The 23,646-nt window shown below is 53.6% G+C and overlaps 1 protein-coding gene across 3 annotated transcripts in view; it reads left to right on the forward strand.

Moving 5' to 3' along the window:
* Positions 1-23,646, forward strand: part of SMAD3 (SMAD family member 3) — a 118,276-nt gene that overhangs the window by 72,148 nt on the left and 22,482 nt on the right. For 2 of the 3 annotated variants that reach the window (XM_077881612.1, XM_077881613.1), the window contains exons 2-4: positions 20,518-20,711; positions 20,873-21,004; positions 22,329-22,403. In XM_077881612.1, the coding sequence (XP_077737738.1) occupies positions 20,518-20,711; positions 20,873-21,004; positions 22,329-22,403 (401 nt within the window). Of the gene's footprint in view, positions 1-20,517; positions 20,712-20,872; positions 21,005-21,243; positions 21,390-22,328; positions 22,404-23,646 lie in introns of those variants that run through there. The other variant, XM_077881614.1, reaches the window with a different exon arrangement.

The raw sequence follows: 23,646 nt of genomic DNA on the forward strand, positions 1-23,646 counted from the left end.
GCACACCCAGCAGTTTCCTCCTGCGTTTGAACAACCTGCTCGTTTTCCCCGGCACATCCCTTTACCCAACGGATCATTCTCGGCAAGACCCAGCCTCCAGGCCTAACAGAGGGGTGACTGCGCTCCCATCCCCGCACCACTGCAGAAGGGGTGAGAGTCTGGGTACGATCGACTCTCTAACGCCAACTTGAAATTTGGTGACCCACTATGGGATGCTTTGCCCTTCAGGGCTCTCCACTGGTGAAGAGTCATTAGGAGCATCGTCGGCCCAGAGTGGTACTTGTCGTGTCAGGTAACTAATCTCCGTACGTTTTCAGGTGAGCCAGGAAGTAGATGAGACATTGATGGAGCGCATAGGCCATAACTACTTTTTCGGTGAAGTCTTTAGTATATATGTCTGTCACACGTCTTTAGAACATAATGCAGCCCATTCACTTTTGTTTGGTTTCTTTTTGTTTTTTTCCATTCACATTTCAATGTTGGTGCTTGGAGTTTGTCATGCAGTGAGCAGAGGAAGACTTTTTTTTTTTTTTTTTTTTTTTTTTTTTTTAGAGGAAAACATTTTTGACAGAGTCTGCTGGAGTCCTATGTCTGGGCCCCTTGTTTCTTTCCTGCATTTCAAAATCCAGCTTCTGATAATTTTCTCATCAGAGTTGAGGGAGGGTTTTTTTTTAAGACATTTGTATTGGGATATAATTGATATAATACATGGCACATAGTGGAAGTGTGCAATTTGGTGTGTTCGACATGTCTGTGCACCCACGAAACTATCAGCACAGTTAAGAACATGAGCATGTCCATCACCCCCCAAAAGGCTCCTCCTGACCCTCTGTGATTTTACTAGGCCCGAGGCACCGCTGGTCTGCTGTCACTATACATTAGGTTTGATATCCTAAAATTTCAAACCGATGGAATCATACAGGATAGAGTCTTTTCTTGGGGAAGGGGCAGGGGTCCGCATTCTTTCCCATAGCATACAGCCTTCTCCATGTTTTCAGCTGTTGCCATCATGAGCTCCTTTTTACGGCTGGGTGAGATTTCATTGTACAGATGTAAACAGAGTTTCGGTCTTGATGTTTGAATGAGTGAAGAATTACAGCCGAGACCATTGGAAGCAAGTGATCTTTATAAGATGTGTATGTTTGTGTTTTGTTTTTGTTTTTAAAGCTTCTTGGGGAGGAGTATTGTTTTATTAAGTATGCTTTGAGAGAGCAGATATGTGTATGGAACTCCTTTGGCCCTAAATTTGCACTTAACTCATTAGATCTGTGCAGATTTAGTTGATTATGGAGCAGTACCTGTAGAGCATAGAAGGACTTCGTGTCACAGCCAGGAACGGATTCACTTATGAAGGCCTATCAGCAGTTCTGGCACCAGCTCCTGTGTCGGGGGGCCTGCAGTGCTTGTAGACACGGAACTGGGCCAGATTTGCAAAAATGTTGAAATGTTGCCTTCCACAGTCTGCTAAGGGCCTGGCCCTGTTTTGTAGCTCTATAGAACATTACAGCAGCTAGGCCTTCCCTGCCCTCGGTTCTTCTGTGGTCAGGCATTTGTAATTTCTGCAATTCTGTGATTCCTGTCCAGAGCATTGCGTGTGTGGTAGAGGGCAGAGCGCAGGCAGGAAGTTCACCTGGAGGATTCCCTCATCCTCACAAAGTTCACCATTTGGGCCAATGGTTCACCAATGTTCTCAGCATTTGGGCAGCCCCCAACAGGTGCCTGCGCGGAAGAGCGTTTCTGGGGAGCTGCACACGTGCTCTCATTTTCATTTCTTTCAGGAGAATTTTCACTGGGTGGTCTTCTCTGTGTATGTGGAAAGCCAGGGAGCCTCTGACTAACAGTCACAGATTGTCAGAGAAGGGACCCCATTTTACAGATGAGTACTGTGGGGATAACTGACACATGGTCCCTAATATCAGGATTTGGGGGGACCCAGCAAATTGCCTAAGCCTTTAATGTGTGAGGGTGGGAAATTTCAGGAATACTTGGTAAAATTCGGTAGGCTTGGGAAGGAAGTTGTTAATCTCTTAGCCTGTGCTGAAAGCTGTTCAAACTATTAAAAAAAGAAAAAAAAAAAAAGCAACATAAATTGTCCCAGATGATGTTTCTACAATGTTCTCAAAATCTCATAGTCTCCTGAGCTTCTCACCAACTTGTTCCAGGAATAGGTTAAAAATTCAGGGGTGGATGATCCGCCCCGTTGGGCAGTATTTTCTGGCACATGAATGAAAGGTGACACCATTAGTTTGTGTAGCACTTCTCAGAGGAAAAGCCTCCATGTAGCCTCTCACATGAACCCCTTGACAGTCTTCCTGGGTAGCCCCTTTGTCTCAGGAAACTGGCCCTGGGAGATAGGGCAGCTTGCCTAAGATCACCCAGGCAGCAAAGAGGAGCCAGACTTGGAATCCAGGTCCTATTTCCCAGTCTCATCCCATTTCTGCTTGTCCCCATCCCCCTCAAGGCAAGGGGGGTGTGCAGGGCAACAGCATGACACAGTGAGAAGACCCTGGGCTTTCATGTTTGGAATTGAGAGTTTACTTCTGCTCCCTTGCTTGTTGTGGGACCTTGTGATAGCAGCTTAACCTCTCTGAACTTCATTGTCTTTTGGAAAGTGGGATTAGGGCGTATACATATAAAGTGCTTAGGAGTGAACTTGCTTATATAATGCAACCGGTCGATATGGCTTTAATCAAGGTGAGGCAGGGGTGGGAAAGCACAATGAACTGAAATGGAAAAAAATGCCCATAAGACAGAAATTAGGGCAGATTTGCACAAACTGTGGGGTGCCCTCTCCCCTGCTCTTCTTGCACACAGAAGCTTAACTGTTTTCTGGTTTGGTCCATTGGTCCTTGATCCTTTGCACCGTTTAAGAAAACCGAGGCACAGGGCACCTGGGTGGCTCAGTGGTTAGGCATCTGCCTTCGGCTCAGATCATGATCCTGGGGTCCTGGGATCGAGTCCCACATTGGGCTCCCCGCAGGGTGCCTGCTTCTCCCTCTGCCTAGGTCTCTGCCTCTCTGTGTCTCTCATGGGTGAACAAATAAAATCTTAAAAAGAAAACCGAGGCACTCACCAGATGCCCTGCACATAGTAGGGCCTCAGTAAACACAGACTGGCTGATCAAGCCCTCTCCCTGTGGATGCTCAGAGCAGCAGTGTGTGTACCTGCGTACCCTGCATACAGTCTTCAAATAAAACAGGACAAAATCCTGGCAGAGATGAGTCTTGAAAGGTGCTGTTCAGGCCCAGGCTGGTCTGGGGAGGTGGGGCCTGGGGGTGAGAGTTGGTACTGAGGCTGGCTGTGCCAGGGCACCAGGGCGGGGGGAGGGGCGGATCTGCACAGACCCGGGGGCAGTGAAGGAGGGCAAGAAAGGACCTTTGCCTCAGATGGTTAGATGCAGTCTGAATTCATGCTCAGTCATCGTGTGTGTGTGTGTGTGTGTGTGTGTGTGTGAGAAGAACATTCCCATTTATGTAATGAATGCTCTCAGCCCAGCCCATTCCCCCTTGCTGGGAGAGCCAGCAGCCACTGCTTCTCAGGTTTTATCTTTTTAAGGGGTGTGGGGATAAAGCTGGGTGGGTGTTTGGATGCCCCACTTTATCCCCTTCCTTCTGCCTGATGGAAGGGACAGAGAACACCTGGATCCCTCAAGAAATGGCAGGGGTGATTCAGGAACTTGGTCTCCCCCAGGCCTGAAGCAGCTCCCTGGTCACAGGCAGGCAGAGGTTAAGGGTCCCCTGTGAACTCCCCGGAACCTCCCTTCCCATTCCCCCCTGGGCCCCCAGGCTCCTGCCGCCCCTCCCGCCTCCCTGCTTCTTCCAGGGAGCCTGTTTGAGACGTCAGTGATTCACTTCCCGTCTTCATTCAGCTCCTGTTTAACATTCCCTCCATTGTTACCAAACAATCCACGCCCCGTGGTGGTGGCCAGGGGTGTTCTGGGGCTCTGGCCTAGCGCAGAGGAAAGAGCCAGAGCCGTTTCCAGAACCCAGGGAGATGGGCCCCGGCTTACTTGAACTGCACGGTGCAAGGGGCCCAGGGGCCCCAACAGCTGGACTGGGGAAACTGAGGAATCCAAGCGTGCAGCCCCCCTGCACAGACTGCTCTAGGCAGGGACTCTGCCCCATGTGGTGGTATTAGCCGCTTTGGGGCCCAGCAGCTGTGATTTCCACTTTGGGTCCCAGATCGTTTGGCATCAGGGATTCTTAAACTTGAAGAAAGACGTGGGAGTTGGCTCAGAGACTGTCCCCTCCCGAGCCTCAGTTTCCTCCTGTGTGGGGGTGGGGGCAAGGGGGAGAGGTGGCTGTGAAGTGGTTGACCTTTAGAGCTGTCCCCACCCCTTACCCTCAGCCCGGAGGTCCTGGGGTTCCTGAGCCTGGAGGGTCCCACAGGAGGAGGCCGTCTGGGTGCACTCCAGGGTCCGGGTGCAACTCCAGCAGGGCCAGCCCCCCAGTGTGAGCTGGTCGGTGGCCCAGCACGCTCACTGTGCAGCCCAGCCGCTCACGTCTGAGGTCAGCCATCCTGCAGCCTCCCTCACCCTTCTCTCTGGAGCCACCTTCTGTCTCGGGGAGTTGATGTCAACTTCATTCCTGTGCATCACGTTGCGGCTGTGACTGCCCAGGTGTGCTGGGCCTCCGTGACCCTAGGGGCTCTTTGCTTCACTCCTGCCTCACTGGACCAAAGTCTCGCCCTCCCTGCTGTTGTCCCACTTCCAGTAGAGAAGAAGGGACTTCAGTGGTCGTCCTCACCCTTGATCACATATGTGCTCTGCTTCTTTCGATGATTCAGCTCTGTTTGGTCCCAGGCTTGCATGCCAAAAAGGCAGTAAAGGAACGGCAAGTGTAGGCGACAGTCAGCTTTAAGTTACTTTTTGCTGCCAGTGAGCGCATTCCACGGGTGTGTGGGATGTCGGTGCTTAGAAAGCAGGGAGCCACCAGAGGTTGATGGACCCCTTCATCTTACAGCTGGGGTGACCTGTACCTAGGGACTCTTATCGGGCAGCACAGCTGCAAATGCTCCACTCCCCAGCAGCCCTTAGGGGTCTGCGAGCTTTCTCTTCTGGCCAATCTAAGGTTGGTAAAATCTCCATTCAACAAATATTTGTTAAGCAAATTTATTGCCAAGCCTTCTACTCACCATGATGGCCTATAGTCCACCACAGGTGACCTGGTGTCCCTCTGGTGTGGCTGCTGAAGCGGGAGGAACTTCCTCACTCAAAAGCATTTTAGCTTCCCCGCTGGCTGCTTCAGCCCAGGGACGGGGAGCTCATCCCCTGTCATCCCTTGCGGTTTGACCTGAACCTCTCAAGAGCAGCCAATGGCCGCAAGAACGTGTCTGATGTTGGGCCTCTGGCAGTAACGTGGGGCTGTGGGTCCCTCCCCTGTGAGGCTGGGTGTCTTGATCGGGTTCATGAGGCTGGGGTGCGGCCCGGGGTTTCTGTTTGTTTCCTCCATCTTCTGCTTGTTGACGCACAGATGAACGGTTCCACTGTCGTGACCTACTTGGGAGCAGATGTAATATTCAAGCCGTGTGCTCTGTCTAGGGCACAGGGAGAGCTAAGTTTTGGTTCTCCATGGCCTCGAGGAGCTCCTGTCTTAGTTGGGAGGGGAAGCCAGAAACATCTGGAGGCTCCTTCATCTCAGCAGGCCTTTGGGGCTAAGTGCTGATGAGTTGGGGGAGTACAGGGCAGCAAGGAACTATGAGACTTTGGGGGAGGAGGTCAGAGAGAGAGCATTCTACAGAAGGAGCCACAGAGCGGGCTAAGTTTTGAGCTAATTGGGCTGCAGAGCTCTGGCTCAGGGGCGCAGGAGCCCCATGATCCGGGGCCGTGGCTGCAACCTGTTACCTCTGCTGCTTGGGTGGGTTAAGCACTTCGAATTTCTGCACCTGTAGATCAGGCCTTGAGACGTCTGTCTCTTCTGCAGACCAGGGATCTGGTGGCGGTGGGGGGGTGGGGGGGGTCCCATGCAAATCTTGGCTGGGACAGAGTACACCGAGGGTTAAGTGCCCAGGACCCTGGGGACGGAGCCTCACCTGGAAGCCTGGGTGCCTGTCCAGCTGCCGTGGGAGGCAGCCTTCAGCCAACAGCTATTTCGCCGCAGGCTGCTGCCACTCGGGCATTGTAAGTGCTCACCTGGCTCTCTGAAGTCCTCCCTTGTTTCCTTGGAATTCCTATCATCCTGCCCGTAGGGGTTCTTTGCTGTCTTAGGTGAAATTGCCCCCAATGAACCAGAATCTTTTGTTAAGGTACAATAGTAAGTCTGTCCCCTTAGACAGCAAGGAATGCTAATTGGTTGCTTAACTGTCCTCAAGATATCGGTGCCCAGAACGTACGGACACCCATTCTTTGTTACCGGTTAGATGGAAACTGCTTATGTAAGCCTGTAAAGCTTTGGTCCAGAAAGCAGGAGGGTGTTTGTGGAAGGTCAGAGTTTGGTGGCCTGCAAATGCTGTATTTTCTGCACACAGAGGTAGCTATTTAACCTCACGGTCCTTCAAATGACTTTTTCTAGCAATGTGATCCGTTTCCCACCCACCCCATACTTCCAGCTCCCCCACCGTGGCTGACCTGAAAGGTTTGAGGATTCTAAAAGGCTTTGGGGCCTCTCTTCCTCCAAACAGGGAAAGAGTTGTAAATGTGGTTAAGACTGAAATGCGGGAATGTGCCTTTTCCAACCCATATTACATGGTCTCTTGCTTGGAATTATAAAATTGGAGCTTGAGCACTGCCTCTCATTTGGAATGTCCCCATGCTGCCCTGTTTACCCGTTGCATGTTCTCTGACATTTGTGACATTGTTTTATCTCCCTGTCCAGTGACTCATAATTAAGGAAGTCAAAACTGTGCAATTAACACAAAACCTCCTTACTTGCCCTCTTCACCTCTGCCCCTCCACCCCCTGCCCTAGACACGAGCACCAGCCTGACATTTTCTATAAGTCTTTGGAAACTTTGATGTGTTTTGATAGGACAAGGCAGCCACTTATCATCACCATCGCCTGGTTCCACTTGTTTAACCCCAAACGTCTATGAGAATCTTCTCCCAAGGGGTGGGAGGGGTGGGGGGAAGAAGAAAGAAAATCCCAGCTCTAAACGTGCAATCTGCCCACAGGAAGTGATTCACGGTACTCTATTCATGCAAACCTGATGGGGCAGGAGGTGGGAGGCTGGGAACCGGGTCTGGGAAAAGACAGCCCAGAGAGGATACTCAGACCTTAATGGTTTCTGCTTTGTGGAGGAAAGTGAAAAACAGAATGAGTAAGAGTCGTGTAATAAGAATTGTTTGTTTAATGAAGTGAGCTAATATTAAAGTTCGCCGGCAGATAAGAGAAATAGCAGTTGTCAGGGGAGGTGATGTTCTGGTGACCTGCCCTTTTTATTTTTTAAGGAGCAAAGATATTTCTCAGTCTTTTTTTTAGGAGGTGGGGGAGGTAGAGAGAGAGAGAGGGTGAACATGAGCAGGGGGAGGGACAAAGAGAGGGAGCAGCAGACTCCCTGCTGAGCAGGGAGCCCAGCGGTGGGGCTTGATCCCAGGACCCTGAGATCATGACCTGAGCTGAACCCAAGAGTCGGATGCTTAACTGACTGAGTCACCCAGGTGCCCCAGTATTTCTCATCTTAAGGCATTTGTTAGTGAGATCTTCACTTTAGCCCCCTCCCAGCCCTCCCATCTCCCTGCTGCACCTTCTGTAGAGAAAAGAATCCAAAGCCAAGATAATTATCTAATCATCTCTTTTTCCTTTCTGTTTGCCTTTCCCTCCAAAGTTAGACTTCTGAGGCTAGTAAAAATATTTCTTTCCCTAACTGCTCATTTTTGTTTCCCCACCTGGAGCATCACATCGTCGGAGAGAAGGAATCCTTTCTGCTCTGGTTCCTTCTGTCTTGGGGGTATAGCCTGGCATTTTATTTTGTCTTCCCCTGAACTGAAAATACAGATTTGCCCCTTTCCCAAAAGCAGTTTGGAAACCGAGCCTCTAAGTGGTGGTCGTGGGAACAGTCCAGTGCGGGGCTGCAGGAGATCTGAGGCCAGAAGCACCCAGTAGAAAGAGAAGAGGTCTCTAAACACACCTGGATTTATGATTCTGTTTCAAGCTCCCTGTATTTTATGAGGTGAGCTTTAGGGGTGGGGGTTGTAATAAAAGCCGGGCCTAAGTGTACTTTTTGCCGTAAGCCCAACAGAACAGTGCCATAAGGGCTGTGAGTATCCTGAACCTTCCGTGAGTGAACTCTTGAAACAACAAACAAATGCTCTTCAGGCCTCATTCCACTCTGTGTGAATGTTAACTGGCAGAGTGAAATGGCCATCCAGAGAGTTCTGTGAAGCCTGGGAACTCTTCTTTCCCCTTCTTCCAGTAACCAGAGACCAACCCAGATCTCGAGCATCTCCCATTTGTGACCTAAAGCCACTGCGATCCTGCTGATACTTGAGAAAAAGCAGCCTCCGTCAAGCTGGTGCTTGGAGGGGGCGGGGGGAGTTTTAAAAAACCAAAGCTGTTAAATAGAAAGATTTCAAAAGCAACCGCCTCCTCCTCCTCCGAGATTTAACAACTTTTCTTTGCATGGGGGAAGGAAGGGGACCAGGACATTTATCTCCCCAGACCCCAAGGAGAATTTGATAATACAGTGAACACTGTTTTTGAGATCATAGGGAGCTGGGTTTGAGGGTGTAACACCCACATTCAAGGCCGCCCAGATTTTGCTGCTCTGGGCATGTCTTCCAACATCACATGTATCTTATACTTGTAAAGTGAGAGCAGGGTACCCACCACGTAGGACCCCTGTGTTCTGTAAGATAACGAGGGAGAAGTGCCAGGGAAACACCGGTGCTGAGGTAGGAATTGCTTCTATCCCTCACCCCTGACCTGTGTCAGAGCATTTCCTTATCCCTCCAGTTCTTCAGGGACCAGGGGAGTGAATTTGCCCCCAAGGGGACATTGGGCAGTATCTGGAGACACTCTTGGTTATCACAGCTGGGGTTGGAGGTGGCATCTAGTGGGCAGAGGCCAGGAATGCTGCTGAACACCCGACGGTGCCCAGAACAGCCCAATCCCACTACAAAGAATCATCTGGCCCCAAACATGGGGAGAGCTGAGGTTGATAAACAGTGGGGCTTGCTTTGTAGCCGCATGTGGAAAGCTTCCTGGTGTACGTGTGCTTTACAGATGATCATAATTAAGCCGAGCTTTCTCCATAAACCAGCCTTCTGTTTTTTCCCAGGAAGTACACATTCTGTGCCCACCCCTGGCCCCGGGGGAGGAAGGAAGCCCTGAGATCTCCATAATCTTCATGTGTTTCCCATAGGGTCCAGCCCCTTGTAGAGGGCAGGGCGAGGTGTTCCTCCATTGAGGGTCTGCCCGGGAGGCTCTTCGAACAGCTGGAGCTCACACTCAGGGCTCATCTGCTTGGGGTGCCTGTCCTGGACCTGAGCAGAACATTCTGGAAGACGGACAGGAAGAGGGGAGTGCCCTACATACAGTGCGGAGGAGTGAAGAGGAGGCGAGGCACTGCTCTGGGGCAAAGCACAGAGGGGTTTGGCCTGGCATTTTATGGGGTGTTCCACCAAATTTGGCAGCCTGAAGCACCGGATATTATCCATGTGCAAGTTCAGATGGAAATTGGGTTGCTCCTGGTGGGAGGGTTCAGGGACTGGTATCAGGGATTGTGAAATCCTGTTTTGAGCCTCCTCACAGGCCAATCTAAACTGGAACATTCAAAACCGTGCTTATGCTTTCAGAACTGGCTGAGAACACGTGAAACTGGGCAAGAGCATGTGGTCCCTGTGGCAAAGCTCATAAAGAAACCTTATCCAGAGCCCACCTCCCCCCAAACCTCACCTAGCCAGCTTCCTTCTTTATGGCACCAAATGACAAGAACAGGCTGACATCGGACGTGCTTTTTCTTTCAACTCCAACCACCCAGTAGTGTATTCCGTGTACAGCTCAATTGTTTGTTTGTTTGTAACTTGTTTTATTTTGATATCATTTCAAGCCTCAAAAAGTCGCAGCGGTAGGACAGGAAGTAGCGCATGCATCCTTCCCCAGAGTCAGCAATTACTCCATCCCGTTTTTGAAGGTCCATCCTCCTGGTGAGTGAGATCTTCAGGCCACCTGAGATTCAGTACAATGAAGAAAGAAACAAAACACAGCATTTTGTTGTATTGGAATTCCCAAGGCAGGAAAGTGGACTTGTACGTATTACAGGCTTCCTGGCTACAGTGAACCAGTGCTGGGGGAGCCCCCTTCTCGCTCTAGGTCCATTTGCTGGGTGAACTGGAGATGCTTAATTCAGCATTCTGTTCGCCCAGCCACGGGAGGAAGGGATTGGATAAGAGACTGTCGAGTCCCAGCTGTGTGTAGTTCTCCAGAGTGGGTTTTTAGGCGGACATTTGCTTAACCAGAGCTTCAGCTGGCCGGGACATTTTGTCCCCTGAATGTCAAGCCTCTGTGGTTTGTCACCCACAGCCAGGAGGCTCAGCACAAATCCCCCCTGCGCCCCACCCCCCAGCAGAAATTCTGTCCAGAACAAAGGATGCTTTGGTTTTAGCTGTGTTTACCAAAGGGCGTGGATCCTGAGTGAACCCCCAAATCAGTTGACTCTCTCAGCAGGGGTGTTTTCTGGGCTTTTTGCATTTGCTGCTCCATCAGATAGTTTCCTGGGCCATCCATGGCGTGGAAGAGGGAAAGTCACGTTCTGATGTTTGCATGGTGTAAGGAGCAGCGGAGAGCGCGAACTCTCGGGCAGACCACTGCGGCCCAAGGGCCACATGGAACCCATGCTAGAGACCTTATAAGGTCTCTGGAATTTTTTTCTGCCTTCTTAGATGGTCTGCTGAGTGAGCACCTAACACAAACTTGAAGTCACTCAAGCCTTGCTTTTATTTTGTCCTGGAAAAACCAAACAAAACAAAGAAAACCCGCATATACTGCAAAGCTCAAGAAAAGCATAAAGATTTTATTGCACGTGGGTGGACATATAGATGATGGCTTGGCATGATTGTTGTCCAAGGGAGGGAGGTGAGGCCTCACCTCACTCGTGTGGGAGGGGAATCCATCGAACATTCAGAGCACATGGACTGGACCTATCGGCTGCAGCATCTGTATTCAGGGAAGTGTGGGTGTGGGTGTGGGTTTGTGGTATTAACTGGCAACCCCGGGATGGGAAATAGCCCCATTTTCTTACACTAAGATAGAGCAGATATTAGGGGGGAAATGTAAAGGTACAGAATAAATTGAGATGAAGTGGATACCAGAGGTTTGGTTTTTGGGTTAATGTGCTGATTGAACCACTTCAAAAAATTGACGGTAGTTGAGAAATTGCGGTGACTTCATATTCAATACAAACTGACTCTGAAAGCCTGTAGGCAGGTTGTCCTCCACAAACGGAAATTCAATCCTTCTGAAACGGTTAAGTCTTCTCTCCATGGCCCGTTCAAGGTCAGGAAATAGCCGTTATGCCCCATTTAGGGTTAAGGAAGAGAGAGTCGCAGAGCCTGACTTCACTTTATATCAACCCTGGGCCTTAGCAACGTTGGGAAACCCTGTGAGTGCTCTGCTTCTCCGTCAGGATGTGATGATAATGATACTTGCACGTTTCCCTGGAAGACCGGTGGTGGCGTATCTGTCAGCTAGTGTTGAGTAACAACCGCTCCCAAAAGCTCAGCAGCTTGAAACAGCCATTTTCGTGCTGACTCGGGCTTCTGTGGCTCACCTGGGTCTGGTGCCTTGTGCAGATCTGCTCCCCCTGTGTGAGATCCCGGGCCCCGGTGGAGGGGGCAGCATCTCTGGGGGAAGCTCTTCTCAAGGCGAGGTGCAAGAGGATAAGCAGAAACACACGATGGCTCTTGGCTCTTCTGCTCATGTTCCATGGGCCAAAGCTAGTCCGTAGTAGCCTAACCCAAAGTCAAGGACCTACACCCACAGTGGGAGGAGCAGTGGTGCCATCCAGCAAAGGGCACGGATGCCGACAAGGTGACTAATTCCATCGGTCACCGAGAGACCAGCACGGTGCCTGGCATGTAGTAGTAGCAACTTCTGTCACTGTTGTTACCATTACTGCTTAATAGGCAGGGCCGAAAGGAAAGCTTATCTCTGGAAGAAGCTAGAAAGGTTAGTATTATGTGTGTTAAATAAAATCAGTTTCAACTGAGATAGGATAATGTTCACAGATTTTCTTTTTGTTGGCTTCCTCGGCTCATGCCTGGAATGTGGTAGGTGTTTAGTCAGTGTTGGCTGATTGCCTAGAGGTCGGTTTCCCTGATAGGCACGCAGCGGGGGACAGCAGAGGCCCTGCTTGCCCTCCCCCTCTCCCCCTTCTCTGCACTGGCCTGAGCTTGAGTCCTGGGCCTGCCGTACGCAGTTGCGGGACTTGGCGGCAAACCCCTTCGGTTCTCCGAGCTAGGTGGAGGTGGGGGGGTGGTGGGGGGGACTGGGGCCTGGCCATTTTTTGCATTCTCACATAGCAGCGGTGTGCCAGGCTCATGGGTTATGCCCAGTAGATCTCGACACGTTTCTGGAGCTTCCATGCTCTGCTCCCAGGCCTTTGCTGGACCCCCAGGTCCACATCCTCTGGTACTTTCCTTTGGCCCACGGCTGGCTGCGGGCAGCAGATCCCTGGCAGCAGAGGATGTGGATGGCATGTGGCGGGCGGTGGGCCCGGCCCACCCTGTCCCCCGGGAGCGCTCTGGCCTGCTCTGCCTTACTGTCGGCTCTGGGCTCTGGCCACGTCCTTGGCTGTGGCTCCCACCACCATTTTGGGACACTTTACGGGTCCCACTTGGAGCCAATGGGAGGAGACCTAATTTCCTGCCACAGGAAATGGTTCGGCTGGTGAAGAATATATTTAAGGATTAAAACCTCTGTCAGAGGAGCTGGAGAGGGTTGCTGGAGAAAGACTTGGAGGTCTCTCATCAGGAAGCCAGTGGGTGTGGGAAGAGATCTCCGTCAGAAACGGGGAGGAGGCCCAGAGGCCCGGCCTTGGGACTGTGCTTAGCCCCAGCGACTGGTTTTTGGGCCACAAGGAAGGACTGGGCCAGGGAGCAGAATGAGCCATAAATAGACCCTCTTCTGCATCTGAGCATGTTCATGGTAACATCGGCTCAGAATTAAGGCCTATTTATTGAATTTATTTAACATGGGCCTGGCGCCCTGTGAGCTTGTGAGAGGGCGTGTACTGGACACATCAGCTAAATCAGATCCAGCAGCTGAAACCCCTGATTCAGTATTCTGACTTCAGTAAGCATCGGTGAGGATTTCGAGTGGGACGGAGGGAGTGAGAAGGAATACGGCCAGGGCTGGCTCTGGGCAGCCCGGACTTGGAGCCAAGAGGAGTAGTTGCCGATGCACAAGAAGTCAAGGGCCCCGAAGCGGGGACATGGACCAGATGACTTCTGGAAAATCCCGCCAAGCCACACTGGTGGTCACGTGCTCGTGAGCTGAAGAGCCATCGGGGCCCAGCCTGGCAGCCAAGGTGGCTGGTCTTTGGTCATGGCCCAATGCAGACTGCTGCGTGATCCCAGGAGAGGAGCCTGGTGACTGGGACGCGCCGGTGTCCCGTCGTCATCACCAGCCTTGCCTTATCCCTTGGGGGCCTGGCACTGTGGAGGGTCCACTCTGAGCCGAGGAGCACAGAAGCCTTGCAGAAATTAGAAACACCAGGCCAATCGAAGCCTCTCTCTGGCTGGCCTGGCTGTGCCCCCAGCTGTCATAGCCGGGGAGGTTGGGGGGGGGGGCTGGTATTTTTGAGCTCCCTCTACGTTTATTGTGCTCGAACTCTATGCCAAAGGCTTTTTGCACCGAGGATGCTTGGATCTTTCCAGCAATCGCAAAAAGGGGCTTACATTTCAGATGCTAAAAGATGAAGACCAAGACCTGAGCCGGTTTGATAAAGTTTATACGGTTCTCGAGCACGGTCAGTCTTTGGATCCAGGTTTATCCAAGTCCAAAGCCCCAAAGCTCTTGCCACCTTTTTTTGTTTGTTTGTTTCTCTTGAATAATAGTGTAACCGACCTACAACCAACCACACATATTTAAGTGAACAGCTTGAGAAATGTTGTCATCTGTATCTGCCTGTGGACCAACAGCCTTTAAACCCTCATCAGGCCCCACTCCCATCCCTCCCTCCAACCCCAGGCAACCACTGATCTGCTCCCTGTCACTTGAGAGAAGTTTCCATTTTCCCTTTATGTTACTCTGTAGTTTGACATCAGCGGAGTCCTGCGTGGCTTCTTCCACTGGGCGTAACTGCTTTTAGATTCGTCCGTGTTATGTGTATCGACAGGACCCTCGTTCTTCTGCCGAATAGTGTTCCTTTGTGTGGGTATGTCCCGGTTTGTCTGTCCGTTCACCTGGTGATCAGCATCGGGCAACTTCCAGTTTGGGGCTGTTACTGGTAGAGCTGCCGTGGACGTTCGTACGCAAGGTCGCAGATGCTTTCCCGTCTCTCGGGAAGCACTTAGTGGAATGGGTGGATCACGTGGTAGGTTTATGTTTTGAACTTTTGAAGAACTGTTCTGAACCTCCAAAGTGTTTTCCAAAGTAGTCAAACCCTTACACGCACCCACCGGCAGCGTGGGAAGTCCCAGGCCCTCCCTGACCTCGCCAGCGCGTCGCACAATCCCTAAGTGTAGCCATTTGAACAATTATGAGGTGGTGTCTCATCGTGGTTTAAATTTGCACTGCCCTAATGACAAGTGGCATCGAGCATCATTTCGTGTGCCTGTTTACCATCCTTGTATCTTTTTGTGGAGCATCTGTTCAAATCATTTAAAATCAAATCAAACCCGTTTTTTTCTTTTGTTTTTATAGTCAGGTTGTTTGTTTTCTTCATATTGAGTTTTTGGAGTTCTTTATATACTCCAGGAGCAGGTCCTTTATCAGATGCAGGCTTTGCAAATATTTTCTTCCAACTTGGGGCTTTTTATTCTCTTGACGATGTTGTTCAAAGACCAGGAGGTTACATTTCGATGAAAGTCCAATTTTCCGGGACGCCTGGGTAGCTCAGCGGTTGAGCATCTGCCTTTGGCTCAGGGCGTGATCCCATCGGGCTCCCTGTGAGGAGCCTGCTTCTTCCTCTTCGTCTGCCTGTCTCTGTGTCTCTCATGAATAAATAAATAAATAAAATCTTTAAAAAAATAAAGTCCAACTTACCAACTTCCTTTTTTAGTGGAATGTGTTTCTGTGGTGGTATCCAAGGCACATGTGCCTGGGCCAAGGTCACAATGATCCCTTCTTGTGTTTTCTTCTGGAAGGTCTATTTCCAGGCTTTGTAGTAGGACCCATTTCCATTCATTTTTGTATAGGGTGCAAAGTGTAGATTGAAGCTCATTTGTCTCGCATATGGGTCTACAGAAGTCCTAGCACCTTTGTTGAACAGACAATCCTCTCTCTACTCAATTGTCTTTGTCCCTTTGTTGAACATCAGCCTGTCCATATACACGCGACTATTTCTGGACCTCGTTAGGCTCCATTGGTGTGGTTCTCAGTGGTTTTGCCCTTAACACACTGCTTTGAAGTTACTGGGCTTGATCTTTAAAAACTTAATTGAGGGATCCCTGGGTGGCGCAGTGGTTTAGCGCCTGCCTTTGGCCCAGGGCGCGATCCTGGAGACCCGGGATCGAATCCCACGTCAGGCTCCCGGTGCATGGAGCCTGCTTCTCCCTCTGCCTGTGTCTCTGCCTCTCTCTCTCTCTCTCTGTGACTATCATAAATAAATAAAAATTAAAAAAAAAATTAAAAAAAAAAACTTAATTGATAAATCACGTATACCAGTTGAAAAACTCAAGTCTCTCAATTTTTACCTTATTTTTATTATTTATTTCCAATACGGTGTTTTTGGTTTTGTTTTTGGTTTTGGTTTTGGTTTGTGAGAAGTGGGCGGGGGGAGAAGCAGGGGGAGAGAGAGAACCCCATCAGATTCCTGCCCAGCACAGAGCCCAACACGGGGCTCGATCCCACAACCCATGAGATCATGACCTGAGGTGAAATCGAGAGTCACGGGCTTAACCAGCTAAGCCACCCAGACGCCCCCCTAAGAGTTTTTTTTAGAATAGTTTGTAAATGTTCCGGTTTTAGGGTTGCAGTATCTTGTCCCTCTGAGAGAGTAGTTTTTGTTTCCTTTTGTTTGCAAGTTTCTCTGCTCCCTGCGTGGTCTGAGACTTCCTCTTTCTCCCCCACTTATTTCTGTCTCTGTGCTTTCTGTTGGAGGCTTTCTTTAAAGGTCGGAAGATTCTGGTAGGCATCTGGTAGGCATTTAAGAGTGAAGCAGTAAAAAGCAGACTGAATGCTGGTTTGGCATTGGCAGGTGAGCTTCCCTGTAGGCTGAGCTGGCAGGAACAGGGCCGTTTTGTTGGAGGGGTTCCCCAAATGTCGGGATGGCGCGACTATGGGCTGGGCCGTTTGTTTCTCCACAGGTGAGGGTGGGGGCATGCACCTGCCCATCACTGTCCTGGGTACCGAGGGAGCAAGAGATCGTCCACAACAGCCTATCTCCAGCCCTCGCCTGACCCTAGCTGTGCCCCGGTGGTCCCACCCAGAGCCCCGCTCTCCTCCGGTTCATTTTCTGCAGAGAGCAGACCTGTCTGTCACACGCCCGGGGAGGGGGTGTCCTGTTTGAGGGGCTCAGGGAGGGGAGCCAGTCTCACTGTCTCTTCTGTACACTTCCAACCCATCCTCCTGTTTTCGCCTCAGCTGGAGAAGTGTGTGGTGCTTCCAATTCTTGAGTCTTTCCCGGGTTCTGAGGCACAAATGGAATCACCTTTTTTTGGCTTCCTCTGCTAGGTTGGCTTTGTTTCCGCTCATTCCACTCCGAGGTCTCTTCCCATTGGGCCGCCTTTCCGTGCTTGGGTGCCCTCTTCTCCTACTTGTTACCTTGGGCAGGACAGAGATAGATGCACCCTTGCCGTTGGTTGTATTTGGTGGAAGGACATTTCTTGCCCTCCCCTCTCTCCTCCCTTCCTCTGTTCCTCACCCCTCCCTTTCTGCTCTCTTCCTTCCCTCCACCCCCATGCCCCCTTTCCTCTCCTCTCCTCTCTCTCCTCCTCTCTCCCCCTTCCTCCCTGCCTGGAGCCTTTCATGCCATAATTCTTCAGGGAGACAGCCAAGCACTTTATCCTCGAGAGGAAACAGCCCATGAAATGCAGAAAGGATTGGCCGAGGAACTGGCAAACCGAAGTCCCCAACCTACAGGTGCAATAAACCTGTCCTCCGCCACCTCGATGCTCCTTCCCATCCCTCAACTGCAAAAACCCGTAGCGACCACATCCCAGCCCACCTCACACCCAGGCCTTGCTCCTCGTCACCTGCGATGTGCCAGAGCCGCATGTCTACACGGCCGCCCCATTTCTGCCTCGATGCCCTCGCAGGTCCCTGAGCAGGTGTGAATTCCTAGGTCCACTCCAGTCACTGTTGAGCAAGGTGCCCTGTTCTGGGGGCTTCCGAAGTCAGGGCTGGGCCCCTCCTCATCAAGAGCACCCAGAGCATCCTGTCCCCAACACCTTCCCTTCCTAAAGGCTCCGGCCCAGGTACAGAGTTGTCAGAAGCTTGGCCTTTGGTCACGCTCCTGGGCTGTCTGCCCCGTGGAAGCTGAGACCCGGCTCTTGTGTCGTCCCTTGCCACCCCGCCTCTTGCCCTGTATTATTGTTATTTTTAAAAACAAGAGGGTCACCCCCTTCAATCACAGGTGGGGGGGTGGAGGGCTCCCTCCGTAGCCACAACCCTCCCTCGCTGCGCACCGGAGCCCTTCCCCAGGGCCTCCCCCTGGAGAGGCAGCCACAGTGCCCAGCTGGCTCTTGGCTGGGCTCTTGTCAACATCTGAAGAGTGAACGTGGCCACGGCCCTCATCTGCAGGCTTCGCAGGAGAGTGGGAGCAGCTGAGTAACTTTCCCTCCACTCATCACTTCCCACCCTCCGTCTCCTCCTCAGCCCTATAACTCACTCCATTTGCCCAGGGCTCCTGAGTGCACAGCACTAACACCCGCCCACGGGGTGGTGCCTCCCAGGGCACTTCCAGGGGGTACTGAGCTGCACGGGTGGGGGGAGATGTTTGCATTTTACAGATGAAGCAGCTGACAGGGCGTCCCACAGACCTCAGGCCTTGCCAGGGTCTCCCGGCTGGGAGAGGAGAACCCCATTTTGACCCCAGGCTGCATGACCCCACATCCCATAGTCGTCCTCTACCTGGGGGAGGCTGCTGGGGTGGGGGGCCAGCGAGTCCCAGGCTGTCCTTTCTTGTTCTGCGTGGTAATTACTGTGTTTTGGCTGGAGGGGTTCCTTGGTTCGGGGCCCCACGGGAGGGAGGTAATTACATCCTTTGAGACGCCCTCCGTCAGCAGCTCCCTGTCAATCCCTGTAACTAAGACTTGCTCTAACCTTTGTCCCTTCCCTGTTCCCAGGCCGGTGGCTTAGAGACTTTGATTGGATTCCCATCTCTCTCTCTCTCTCTCTCTCTCTCTCTCTCTCTCTCGTGCTTCTGGTTTGCATCTAGCCAGGCCTTCCCTCACAGAGTGCCCATAAATTCTGTTGATTCAGGCAAATGGGTGCCCTCAGTCCTGGCTGGGGGCAGAGGGGAGGGAGAGCTTGCAGATGCTTCTCCACTGGCCCCACCCAGCTATTAAGAAAAGTTGCACCCACTGACTGGTGGGATGGTGGCCTGGATGGGCCTTCTTGGAGGGAGAGGAGTCTCGCCGCCGTTGTGTACCTCTTTATTCACGTGCACCTCTTTATTCACGTGCACCTGCACTTGTCATCCAGCCCCATGGCCCTCCGTCTTGTCCCGGCTGCCGGGATTCTCACAGGGCCTGTCTTGTGTCACACCCGTGCACACACTCAGCTTAAACATCTTAGGGACTCCCTCTGGCTTTTAGGAAAAAGGCTCCTGAGGCCCTGTAGAGCCTGCCCTGCCCACTCCCATGCCCAGTTCTCACCCCCTCTCCTCCCCAGTCGCTCTGGCCTTCCTTCTGTTCTCCCTCCTTCCTGTATTTTCCACCCTTCACAGGGCCTTTGCACGTGATATTCCCCCTACTTGGAACGCCCTCCTCCCACACCCTTTTGCCTCGTTAGTTCTTATTTGTCCTTCAGACTTTCAGGCCAACCATTACCCACGCAGAGATGCCCTGTCCAGCCCGTCAGTAAAGCAAGGTCCCCAGGGTCATGGGTGTCCCTGTGCTTTTCCTTCAGAACACTTGCATGGTTTGCGACTGCAGCTGCGTATGATCGTTTCATTAATACTGATCTTGTCCGTTGCACTAGAAGCTCCGTGGGAGCAGGGACCACTTTGTGGTCTGTTTGTGACATCTCTTCCCTCACCACTGTGTCCCCTAGTGCCCATAATAGGAGCTCAGAAAATATTTAAATGCCTGTGTGAACAGGACCCCTCACCCGTCTGATACTGTTGTGCTCTTCAGAAGCCTCCTGCCTCCCCACCTTACTTAGGGCCGTCGGCGTACCTGCCACTCCCGAGCTCCCAGCCGCCCCATCCTGTACCACTGCTCGGCCTGCCTTTCTTTGCATGCACATCACCTGGGGGGTTTTGCAAAGAGGAAGGCTCTGACTTAGTAAGTTGGGGAAGCCTCTGAGATTCTTCCTTTTTACAAACTTCTGTGGACCCGTACTGCTGGTCGGGGACCACGCGTTGGCCCGGCCTGAGAGGTGGGGGCGCCAGGTCACAGCTGCTCAGAGGCCAGGTCAGCACAGAGGACGTCGTTTGCACAGGGACAGGGCACAGTCGTTGGCAGTGGTGTTCGGTCCAGCCGGGCTGGGGACAGTTGCAAAACTGAGCCTGATATAGAATTGGAGGCTGTGTTCGTGCTCAGCTCATGCACCATCCTTCAGGCCTTGGCTCTGAACTGGGGGGGTGGGGAGGGCTCTATGGATGTGACCCCTGCAGACGACCCTCCACCGGAAAGGGATTCCTGAGAGGTTGGCATATGTTAAACCGTCCAAAATTGTCTATAATTGCCCTCCCTCCCTCCCTCCTTCATCACAAATACCAACTAAAGGATTTTTGCTGTTTTCTGACATGGAGTTGGGGGTAATAACCCTGAGTGAGTGTTGGGAGGGGTCAGACACAGCCTGTGGTTTGTCACCTCACAGCATCACTGCCGTCCTCACGCAAACACTTACCTAAAGTTTTTTTGCTCAGTCCTGACCCCCTCGGCCCAACCCGTGGACCTTCTCAGAATGTGATTCAAGTGCTGTTTCCTTCACGTGGGGGGTTGAGGGCTGGAGAACCCACTCCGGGGCCCGGTGCGGTCAAGGTCCACCCTGCCAGCCTGGGGAGGCCCTGGGAGGCCCTGGGCCTTCCTTGGTGGGCCTCTGTGTTCCTCTCCTGGGATCCCCGCCAGCGCCAGCTAACAGGATTCTCTGGTCCCCGGGTCCTGTGCGGGTCAGAGCACTGGGGGGAACAGCGGGGAGGGCTTCCTGAGGCTCTTCCAGCAAGCTCCCTGGAGGCAGCCGTGCGGGCTCAGTTTGGGGGGAACGCAAGCCAAATCCACTCTGCTGTTTCTTTTGGCCCCTCACCGTCCCGACAGGTCCCTGGATGGCCGGCTGCAGGTGTCCCATCGGAAGGGGCTCCCTCATGTCATCTACTGCCGCCTGTGGCGATGGCCCGACCTGCACAGCCACCACGAGCTGCGGGCCATGGAGCTGTGTGAGTTCGCCTTCAACATGAAGAAGGACGAGGTCTGCGTGAATCCCTACCACTATCAGAGGGTAGAGACCCCAGGTAGGCGCCGCCTCTCGGTGGTGGCGGTCGGGGGTGTCTGCGGCCACCTGCCTGTCCTTCCCCTTCCCCGGGTGCAGGGCTGCCGGGCGCACGTACGGTGCTCGGAGGGCTCTGATGCCAGCCTGGCCTTGACACTGATCTGCCTCTGCTCTTCCGGAAAGTTCTACCTCCCGTGTTGGTGCCACGCCACACAGAGATCCCGGCCGAGTTCCCCCCGCTGGACGACTACAGCCATTCCATCCCCGAGAACACTAACTTCCCCGCGGGCATCGAGCCCCAGAGCAATATTCCAGGTAGGCCCCGGGGCGTGCAGGCCGCCCCCCATCTCTGCGGGCCCTCCTCGGCCGTCCCCCCTCTGCACACAGCACTGGCCCGAGGGCCCCTGACTCAGACCCGCACACCCGTTGGGAGAGGACCCGTGGCTTTGGCTCCGCGCGCGCTAATGATGCTTTCCTTGGCACGGCCGGCGGCGGCGTGACCCTTCCGCCCGGGCTCCGTGCAGTCATTTATTTTGGAAGCGGAAATAGCAGCGCTGTGTTTCTCTCACCGCCCTCGCGGCCGGGCCGAGGCTGGAGTTTGAGCAGGATCCCCCCAAGGGTCTGGGGGCCCGCAGAGCCGTGGGGGAGCGGAGGGGGAGCCAGGGCCGGGCAGCCAGTGTGGAGAAGGGGCCCTGAGTAGGTAAGCCTGGCGTGGGCTGCAGCCTGGGTGGGGGCGGAGGCCGAGTGGACTTTTTCCTGCTGGGGGAGCAAGGGGGCTCAGCTGTCAGTGCAGATGTTTTTGGAAGCCCCTCATTTACATGCAAATAATGAGTGAATCACCAGCACCAGGGCGGCCAGGAAAACTGCTTGGCAGCTCAGGGGCTGGTCCCAGCCTAGGAATCCTGCTGCCTGCCTTCCCGAGAGTGAGAGCAGGGAGAGCGCTCCGGCTTGGAGGAGCCTCTCGCCCCGCGTGAGTGCTCTGTGCAGAGCCAGGTTGACCACAGGCCCATGCGTGGGGGCAGAGCGTTCAGAGCCCGGCCTTTCCGGGTCCTTCACAGGTGGCTCTGGCCCCCCGGGGTGAAGGTCACTGGGCTCACTGAGCAAACCTTAGGGAGCTAAGTCACGATCTGGGGTCCTCCAGAGAAAGGGATTGCAGCCGCTGCTGTCATTGAACGTGCAGCGTGCTGGGGAAGCCAGGATGTCCCCTAAAGGGACGACGAGGAACAAGGTGTCTGTGCAAGAGTAGATGGCAGAGCCAAGGGGCAGCATGAGGCGTGTGCCCTTGGGAGGAGAGACGGGTAGGGCTGAGGCAAGTGCACGGCCTCCCTGGAGGGGTGGGCTTAGCCCCGACCTTCCAGGATGGGGAGAAGTTAGCTGGGCAGAGGCTCTAGGAACAGGCGTGTTAGCCTGGGCAGTCAGGGCAGCGTGAGCAAAAGTGGTCGCAATCCAGGCAAGGAGCTGGGGGTCAAAGGGCGTGAGGACCCCTGGGTCCAGGGGCTGGTGCCCTTGTTCTGGGGCCCACAGTTCCTCCGGCACCTGCTGCTGGCAGAGGGGTGTGGACGCGTGATGAGTGCAGTGAGGGCCTCGGAGCCAAACCACAGAGGCCGCTCAGTGAACCACCTTTCCTTCTGATTCCCAGAAACCCCACCCCCTGGCTACCTGAGCGAAGATGGAGAGACCAGTGACCACCAGATGAACCACAGCATGGACGCAGGTCAGTCCTAACCCTGAGTGCCCGCCCTCCCCGCCCCTTGCCTCTCCCCCTCTATCCCGCCTTTGTGGAGCAGCCCCTGTGTGCCTGGTGATGTGCCGGGCGCTGGGGGGAGAGGAGGGGCCTGAGCTGCTCTCAGTTTTAAGGAAGACAACTGGCAGTTACCGTGCCATCTCCTGTATGCCCTGATGGGGGACACCTGTGGCATTGGGCCCCAGGGAGGCCCACCTGCCCCAGCCTGGGGAGGCGGTGTCGGGGGTGGGCAAGTACCTTACCGCATAGGTCTCTCTTGAGTCTTGGAGCCGGTGGGTGTTGGCCAAGCCATGAGGGCAGGCGAAGGATATGCCAGGCAGAGTCATGGCAGGTGGGTGTGAGGGGGTGTGGGCGGGACAGCCCGGTGCATTCCGGGGTGGCGAGTGCCCAGCGTGGCTGGAAAGTGGGGACGAGGCAGGAAGACCATCATCATTCAAGGCTTCAAGTGTGGCCGGGAGTCACTTCAGGCTTCACGCAGAGTCTGTGCCCCACTGAGACGTTGCTGGCAGTGGGGTGGTGGGTGGGCTCGAGCACCGACACAGTTCAGGAGAGCCCGAGTCCTCCAGGAGGCAGGGTCCTCGCCGGTGGAAGCCCCCGAAGCATCTATTTTTGTGCAGGGACCAAACACGATCTGTGTATTCCTGCCACGAGGGCCCCAGCCCAGTTGTCTCCAGCCACATCTCCAGATGTTCCCGCGTCATTTGTCATGGGACCAAATTGGCTCCAAACCAGAGGCTCCTTGAATTGAACCCCAGCTGCCACATGGAACGTACACCGTGTTGCGTGTGGCTGGGCGAGGAGGAGGGGGAGGGAGGAGGGGGGAGCCGAGCAGATGTTCCCTCCCAATGGTAGGGGCGTGCCTGGTGCACAGGGAGCCGCTACCTGCAGCAGAGCCCCCCGCCCTGCACACGGCCCCAGACGGGCTGTGCGGATCCGGAAAGAAGCACGAGGGAGACGTGCCCGTTCGTCGTAAACACAGTTGCTCCATGCCCAGCCGGGTGTCGTGGCACCTGGGGGTCTAGCGCACGGCCCGCGAGGGGGTGGCCTGAACCCGCTGGCATGCGTCGACGGCCTCCTGCGCTGAGGCCAGCAGCCGCTTCGGGCTCGCAGCTCCGAAGGGCTGGCGTGGGAAGAGGCGGGCCCAGCAGCATCTCTTCAGATGCTGCACTGCTCTTCTCGCTCTTTCTCTCCCCTCCTTGCTGTCCCTTCTTTG

The sequence above is a fragment of the Canis aureus genome, chromosome 32, assembly GCF_053574225.1.
Source record: "Canis aureus isolate CA01 chromosome 32, VMU_Caureus_v.1.0, whole genome shotgun sequence".
In the NCBI taxonomy this organism is placed as follows: domain Eukaryota; kingdom Metazoa; phylum Chordata; class Mammalia; order Carnivora; family Canidae; genus Canis; species Canis aureus.